Source organism: Artemia franciscana, chromosome 5 (assembly GCF_032884065.1).
Source record: "Artemia franciscana chromosome 5, ASM3288406v1, whole genome shotgun sequence".
NCBI lineage: Eukaryota > Metazoa > Arthropoda > Branchiopoda > Anostraca > Artemiidae > Artemia > Artemia franciscana.
This window is the reverse complement of record NC_088867.1, coordinates 43,479,687-43,488,573: the sequence shown is the minus strand read 5'-3', so window position 1 is coordinate 43,488,573 and position 8,887 is coordinate 43,479,687. Positions and strand designations below refer to the sequence as shown.

Below are 8,887 nucleotides of genomic sequence, written 5' to 3'. Positions count from 1 at the left end.
GAGAAATGGGATTGTTTAATACTTTATTTCAGAGTGAAAGCTAAAAAAATGGGAACAAGCCAGCCAATGCCATGGCTATTCAGGAGAAATTACTGTCACCGATCTTCAAACCCTATTTTGCTTTCCTAGTATACATCTACCGTTTGTTACAGACCTGAATAAACAATTCAAGTCGGAGGAAACACAAATTCACCTTCTCTACAATCAGGCTAGTGAGCTGTATAAAACAATGGTCCGTAATTTTTTTAACCTGTATTGCGTGGAGAAAACCAAAGCTTCTCTGATATATCCCAGGAACCCACAGCATTTCCAAGATATGAAAGAAGTAGATTGTGGAAGTCGTGAAGAGGTCCTGTTTATCAACGAAAATATTTTGTTATCAGCTGCAACTGCTTTCAAGACAACATGCACAAAATAATTGATAGAATTGAATTACGAAATAAGGAAAAGGTTTTTCAGTTCAAAGTACTCATCGAATAAAAACTTGTACAGACTAAACCCAAAGATAACAATGTCTTCTGACCATGGGAACTTGAGCATTGTCCCACTACTCGCCCAGTTTCTAAATTTGGCCAGGGAAAGTAATGTAGAAAATCTTGCCAGGGATTAGAAACGTTTGTCATTTTTCTTTGATCTCAAGAAATATACAGACTTTGACCCTGTTCATTACTGGTGTAAAGTAGTAAAACGGTATGATAGTCCTCAAATAAAAAGTTTTTGGTTCTTGGGTGATTTCATGATTAAAATATAAAATGCTGATCCTGCCTCATTCTTCTGCTTGTGCTGGGAGGACTTTTTCTGCTGTCAATCTCAACAAGACCAAGTTGAGAAGAAAGCTCGGATTTAATACCCTGAATGCTCTTCTATGTGCTAAGAAAGTTGTTACCAAGGGCTGGAAGCCCCCAATGAGCATGGTGACATACTCTAACAGGAAAAGTGCCGGAAGAGGATACAAGAAATCTGCTGCTGCAAGTGACGTTACGGTTTTTGACTTCGATGATGACTTTTAGTGCCATATAGGTTCTTGATTGCAGTTTCTGTCCCCCCGTCGGTCTCTCAGCGTTTTACTTGCAGCTCTTGTTTTCTCGTTTTGTTGTTGTTTTTTTCATGTGGAATATGTTAAACTTCCTCAAATGTACTTAATTGGTTATGTTTCATATATTATTCATTAAAAATGTCAGTTAATTAGAAATATCAGTTCTGTTTTGAAGATAAAAAATTAAGGTTGTTGATTGTTCGTTATTGAATAGAAATTCTGCTATTTGCAGGAGTGACGCCAAAATGGTCTCCGCAGGGAAAAAGAGATCTCCCAAATCTTTGAAAGAAGATATTTGATACTCTGTTTTCTTTATTGCAATGTACTTTTCTGATCGACCACGTGTTGCACGTAGCGTGAAATAAATTTGCAAGGCGCAAAAAATAGACGTGGTACAATATTAGAATCAGCAGTACAATTCTAGGGCGTTTCGTGGTACTTTTTGTTTTACCAAGACGTTGGCAACAATATGTATTTATATGCTGCTGTTTAAATTTACAAAAATTTGAAATGGATCAGGAATACGATGCCATTGTTCTTGGAAATGGGTTGAAAGTAAGTGATTATATATGTTTCAGAAACATCTCGGTAGCCTATAACTTGAAAATTTGTCATCTTCCTAGGCCAGGCCTCTTTATTCGAGGTTTAAGATAGGGGCTAACATTAAGTTTTTTGATAAGACATAACTCCAGTTTTGAGAAGGCAAGGCTCTTGATTGAGCCTACCTTGATTTTGATGAAGAATGGACTAGGTCCTAAATAAATGTTATAGATGATGGGGTTTGGATAAATTTGGAGCTTTCAGCATAATTTAGCAAAGTTGAAAGTGAATATATTACTTGATGCCTTTTCTTAGCCTGTGCTCTTTCATGTATCAATATTGGGTAAAATTCTAGTTAATTGACTTCTTGCTATCTGAGAAAGGGTTTAGGTTAGGAAAATGAAACTTTCAGGGATGAATCTACAGACTAAAGTATGGCCTGGGAAGGCATTTTCAAGCACCCACCTTCACTCATTCTCTCTCTAGAGAGTCCTGACCTTTGATGAACTTCAAAAATATGTGTATTATAAAAGCATAACCTTGCAAAATAGATCTTCTGCTTAATTAAGGTACAACAAAATTGTTTTCAGCTTAATAACTTTGCTCAATTCCATTTTATAGGGTTTTAAAGATATAGAAGATATGCAAATACATTTCCTAAATAAAAAAAAAAAAACAAAAAAACATTGATATGGCTCAAAGTTCTACTCAAATAACAAGAATTGCATTTTCAGAACTAAAGGCAGAGAAAAAGCAACTAGTAACTGAAAATGAAGGTAAAAATGTTGTTTTGTCAAAATTTCAATAGGTGTAGACCTGTCATGTAGGCCAATTTCAGGGCCCTCTAGAGGGAGAAGGAGTGAAGGTGGGTACTTTAAAATGCCTTCCCAGGACAACAGTACAACAAAATTGTTTTCAGCTCAATAACTTTTCTCAATTCCATTTTTTTAGGTTTTAAAGATATGGAAATACATTTCCTAAATAAAAAAAAACATTGATATGGCTCAAAATTCTACTCAAATAACAAGAATTGCATTTTCAGAACTAAAGGCAGAGAAAAAGCAACTAGTAACTGAAAATTAAGGTAAAATGTTGTTTTGTCAAAATTTCAATAGGTGTAGACCTGTCATGTAGGCCAATTTCAGGGCCCTCTGGAGGGATAAGGAGTGAAGGTGGGTACTTTAAAATGCCTTCCCGGGACCTGCTTTAGGCTGTAGACCCATCCCTGAAAGTTTCATTTTCTAACCTAAACCCTTTCCAAGATAGCAAGAAGTTAATTAACTAAAATTTTACCCAATATTGTTTATTGGGGACATTCCATTTTGAGCCTTAATAACCTAGATCTCCAAAAGGTAAAACAGTCAATTAGAGCAAAAAATCTAAAAAAAAATGTTTGTAATCTTGCAAAGTAGATCTTCTGCTTGAATGGAGTAAAACAAAATTGTTTTCAGCTTCATAACTTTGCTCAATCCCAATTTATAAGGTTTTAAAGATATGTAAATACATTTCCTAAATTTTGGAAGAAAAAAAATATTGATATGGCTCAGAATTCTATTCAAATAACAGGAATTGCATTTTCAGAACTAAAGACAGAGAAAAAGCAACTGATAACTGAAAATTAAGGTAAATTGTTGTTTTTCAAAATTTCAATATGTATAGACCTGTCATGTAGGTCAATTTCAGGGCTCTCTAGAGGGTGGAGTGGAGGTGGGTACTTTAAAATACCTTCCCAGGATAACTTTAGCCTGTAGACCCATCCCTGAAAGTTTCATTCTCCTAACCTAACCCCTTTCTGAGATAGCAAGAAGTCAATCAACTAGAAATTTACCAATGTTTCTATAAAAACTCTCTTGTGATAAAAAATTCTTGTTTGCAACTGATACAGGAATAATAATTATTATTTTCCCAGGTATTACTAGTACGCTAAGATGTTATTTTGATAACAAAGTTGTGAGAATTATAAATTAAGCCTAAAACCCATCAAAATCAACTTCACAGCAAAATTAGCCCAAATTATGCCTATTTATCCTGTACCAGTCAGTGAAGATTGTGTGTTGATTGATCAGGTGAGGCCCAAAATGATTGCTAGGGCTTGTTGCATTGTTCTGTCAACTGATGATTTAAATTACTCAATACTGACTGAAGAGACTGTTTCCTGTCCTAATAAGTTCCATAGATTCACCACCCAATTAGAAAAGAATTTGCTATGTAACCTTGAGTTGGCAACCTTCTTCAAAAGTTTATGATCATATACTCTTGTCCTTCAAGAGATATTTGGGATAAGTAATTTATGGTTGAGCTGCTTGAGTGCTATAATCATATTGTCTCTCTCTTGGTGATAAGTCAGTGAGGGTAAATTTAGTTTTTCAAGCCAGGAGGGGTAGGGAATGCTGCAGAAACCTTGGATGCATTTAGTTGTGCATCTTTGAACTGATTCTAGAGTTTTTGGGTCAGATTTATTAATTTGGTTGGCAATACCCATCCCAAACTCTAACTTAAGTCAAATTATACCTTTATAGAGCTTGGAAACAACTGAGGGTGAATAGCTACCAAAAGTTCTCTGAAACATACCAAGAGTCTGACTGGCCTTTTCTGCCAGTGTCTGGGCACGCAAACTGAACTTTAGTTGTTTATCAACTATCAGACCCAGATTACTGAAAAAAGGTTGCCTTGTTTTGTCATTGACTCAATGGAGTAGCCTCCTGCTATGTTGATTTCTGAACATTGAATGTCAGCTTTCAAGTTCCTGCTTACAAGGTGCATCATTACCTTAAATTAAAGCTGGGAGCAATCTAAAGATTTCCTCCTCCTTGTAGGCTCCATGAAGTATTAAAGATGAGTTGAAAACTCATGGGCTTCCCAATCATATTTCTACTCAACAGCACTCCATTCAGCATCCACTCTTGATTTAAAAGTGTCAAGACAAGTTGCAGAGACAGCATATTCTGACAGTCTATTCCAAAGGCTGGTGACTCTGTTTGAAAAGAACTGATGTCTCTGGTTGAGTCTGCATGACATCTTAGACAGTTTTTTTTAGTGACATCTGGTAGAAGAGGTAGGAGGAAACAAGAATAAATCAGGAACAATGTTTATAACAATAAGTTTGAAGGCAGTCATGACATCCCTGTGTTTGGGCCTATATGTTAGGCATGGTAGTTTGAGGCAACAAAGACGTTCACAATAGGCGACTGTTTGGAATTTGCAAATCAATTTTTTTGCTTGCTTTTGGACTGCTTTTAGGATGAATTTGTCTTTTTTGTAGAAAGGGGATGCAAGTGTTATGCCTACTTCAAGTTTAGGTTGAACAAGAGCTTTATATAGGGTTATCATGACTCCTGGAGAGTGGCTGCTGATAGTTCTCTTTATTGTTCCTAGGGTCTGGTTAGCTGATGAAGCAGCAAGAGAATCAATTTTAAGTTTCTCATCAACCAAGACACCCAGATCTCTATCCTGGTGAACAGCCTCAAGTGGTAGATCATTGAGAGTGTACCCAAAACATAAGTTATTTTCTCCAAAATGAAGGACATGGCATTTAGATGTGTTGAAGCTCATTAATCATGCATTTGTCCAATTATGAAGCTCATTTACATTGTGTTGAAAAACATCTGCATCAATTTGGTTTCTGATACCACCAATAAGTTTGAAATCATCTGCATATAAAGTTAAATAATTGTGCACTGCACTAGGTGCATCATTAATAAAATATTGAAGAGGGTAGGGGCAAGGATAGTACCTTGCACCACTCCACTCTTGACTAGCAATGGATTGGAATAAATTAGCATTTCATGAGATGTGAATATTCTGACCTGTTGAGTCCTTTCAGAAAGAAATGCCTTAATCCAGCCAACAACTTGGTTGTTTATTTCTGCAGCATGTAACTTGACAATTAGTCTCCTGTGGCAGACCCTATCAAAGGCCTTAGCTAGGTCAAAGAGGGCAATATGAACAGGAAATCCCTTGTCTATTAGATCTGTAACAAGATTCTAAGACTCCTATAAATTTGTGTCAACAGATCTACCACTTCAGAAACTATATTGAGAATAGTGAAAGATGCCATTCTTTTCAAGATGTTTAATAATAGTATCATTAACAATTCCTTCAATTACTTTGACAGTAGAAGAGGTAGGCTAATACTGATTGGCATGTAATTTGCAGCAGAATTTCTTTTTCCCTTTTTGGAAATAGGAGTTATGTATGCTTTTTTCCTATTCACCAGAAGTTGTGCAGCTTTGATTGATTTTATGAAGATTACTGCAAATGGGGCAGCTTGGATATCTTTAGGATGTTTGAGAAGCCAAAGATGAATGTTGTCAAGATCCTTGGATTTATTTACATTATTTGAAGCAAGTTTCTTATTCACAATGCATTCAGTTACTTCAATAGTGCATTTGTTACATAGTAGTAGCAATAGGGTAAGAAGAGAGTGCAAGGGATGGGAGATCCTGACCATCAAGAAATACTGAGGAAAATTGTTTTTTCAAGACTTCAGCTTTACTTTCAGGTGCAGATATCACATGTCAATTTTCCCACAAATATGGAACTGTGTCTGCCTGATTTTTTAGTTGATGTGTGCCTCCAAAAGAGTTTTGTATTAACTTTGATTTGTTGAGCCAGTTTATTTTCATAATTTGATTTAAATTTTTAATGTTATTTGTGGCAAGATTTCTGGCTAACTGGTATCTTTTGAAGTTACAAGAGTTCCTATCTTTGCAATACTTTTTTCAATCTTTGCATTTCCTTTGGATGAGACTAATAAATTTATGCTGTTTAATCACCCTGATGCTAGTATGCCTCAATTCAGCACCAAGTAATAAAGTTTTGAAGATATGCCAAGAAGTCTCAAGATCATCATCTGTGGTAAAGCTCCAGTTAATACATGCTAAATCTCTACATACAGCTTTTTAATCAATAAAGGAGCAAAGTTTATAAGTAGTTTGTTTGCTGTGAATATTAATTGTAGAGAGAATTGTAACATGATTGGTTTTTCCAATGGGGTGTTCTCACTTCCACAACATCAGAGAGAAATATGCAGTATACAAGTTCCAGCTACTGCCACTACTACCATGATACTAGTACAATTAAGGCTAAACATAGTAAGTTGAAAATTTGACAGAATATTGAGGAGGAATTTGAACTAAATCAAGACACTGCATGTGTAGATTGTCAAAAGGGCATATTTCAATAATTGATTTGGGTATCAAGTTTAATCTTTTAGAGAATACTTAAAAGGGAAGATCAATTCACAAAAAGGTAATATATGCTGGTCACAACTAACACGAATACTACTACTACTTTTCTTTATGCTATTTCTGCTACTAAACTACTCTAACTACTTCTTCAATTGCAACACCTTGTAAATTTAGAGTATTAAGGTGAAAAGGGTGTCAAAAGTGCACATCAACAATATTTTTAGAATAGCTTATTGTGTCAAAATAAAACTTCATGGGCACTGCTCATGAAAGCAGTGCTCAACTGACCTAAAGGCAATATGCACATGCTACTGCTGCTACTACTGCTAATACAACACTAACTCTGTAACTACTTAGACTATGAAGTTAAATTTTGAGAGACTATTGATGGCAAATTTGAACTAAAAAAAGAGACTATGTGCATTTAGATTGCCAAAATAATGTATCTTTAAAATTGGTTTGTGCATTAAGTTGGAACTCTCAGAGAATATTTAAACAGGATGATGAATTGACCAAAAAGCAATATGTACACATTATTACTAATACTACTCATACTAGTTCTACTATTAATATTGCTCCAATTACGACTTCTATTGCAACTACTTGTAAGGTTAAGGGCTTTAAGATGGAAATTTCAGAAAGTATACAACTATACAGGTTAAAAAAAAAAAGCAAATTGACAATATCATAGCAATGCCTAATTGTATTGAGTAGTTATACTACTGCTGTGACTACTATTACAACTATGCCTTAGAGTATGAAGGTGAAATTTTCAGAGAATATTTCTGAAAGTTTCTGTTGTATACAGACAACAACCTGCCATCCATATGCAGGTTGTCAAAGTTGCATATTAGCAATATCTTAGGAACAGTTTTGTATGTGAAATTGAAACTTACAACCCCTGTTGTAGGGGATGTCGAATTAACCAAAAGACAATATGTGCATCATAATAGTACTAATTCTACTCTTACAACAACTGCTACTGCTACTATTATTATTATTGCTACTGCTACTGAAGCTAAGATTACTACTATGAACTCTACTCCTACTTCACTACTATAAGCACTGGTGTTACAAATATTACGAATAGAATTACCAATATTACTAATAGGCGGAGAATTGTACGTTTCTCCATATTTGCGTGGATTATTTCAGAAGCATCTGCTGTGATGAGTGTTGTATTCTGCCTCACAGATCTCTGTGTAAAAAATTTGCTCATGGCCTTTGTTTCATGAACTGTTGTCCTAATGTGTATCTCACTTCCCACAGAAAGAAAAAGCTACGTTCCAATACTGAATTGCAAAGTTCAAAAAAACGGGGAGCTAAAATTCCACCTCTGTTAAAACATGGTTGCCAAAGACAACAATTTACAGTCCCGCTTAAGAGCTTGAAGCTCAAACCACCTATCTTAAATCAGCCAATGCAGATCCCTCCCCCCTCATACCAACCACTCCTCGTGAAACCTTGAAGAAACTGGCAAGAACCAACATCTGCCAGCCTTCCGACAATATATCCGGTACTAACAACCAACCAGTTTGGAATTTCAAAGAAATCAAAGATTCAACCCCCCCCCTTCTCAGACCATGTCTTCCGAGTATCCCAACTTGGAATCGATTCAATGTGCTGGCAAGGAGATTCAAGACCGCAGTGTAAAGCCCTTCCTTCCTCCCTTTATATTTCCGAAAATACTATTATTAAATGTCCAGTCACTTATGAACAAATTAGAAGAGGTTGAACTTTGCTTGAAGAATGAACTGGTGGATATTGCTTGTATCTTTGAATCATGGTCCGCGACTGAAGAGGTTGTAGCATTTGAGGGATTTGATACATATTTCAAACTTAGAATGACAACCAATGACGCTGCAGTAACACATGGTGGTGGTTTTGGTATTATTTGTCGATCGTCTATAAAAAATCGAGTTCTCACTTTCAGCAATATAACAAATGAGCATGGTTTTGAAGTATTTTCGTTGTGGTGCAGGCCTAAGAAGCTTCCCAAGGAAGTGGCATCACTGGTGATATGTGTTGTTTACTATCCGCCCCGTGGCCGCTATCATAAAAACCTTGTAAATTATTTACAGAATTACGCTGAGAATATACGATCCTTGTATCCTAATGCTGG

General features: G+C 35.8%; 1 protein-coding gene across 4 annotated transcripts in view; it reads left to right on the top strand.

Annotated features, from left to right (window-relative positions):
* Positions 1-8,887, top strand: part of LOC136027457 (rab GDP dissociation inhibitor beta-like) — a 91,466-nt gene that overhangs the window by 33,249 nt on the left and 49,330 nt on the right. The window contains exon 1 of one of the 4 annotated variants that reach the window (XM_065704743.1): positions 1,371-1,591. The exons of 1 other annotated variant lie outside the window; for it this stretch is intronic. In XM_065704743.1, the coding sequence (XP_065560815.1) occupies positions 1,547-1,591 (45 nt within the window). In that variant the 5' untranslated portion in view covers positions 1,371-1,546. Of the gene's footprint in view, positions 1-1,370; positions 1,592-8,887 lie in introns of those variants that run through there. 2 more of the 4 variants (XM_065704742.1, XM_065704739.1) reach the window with 2 other exon arrangements.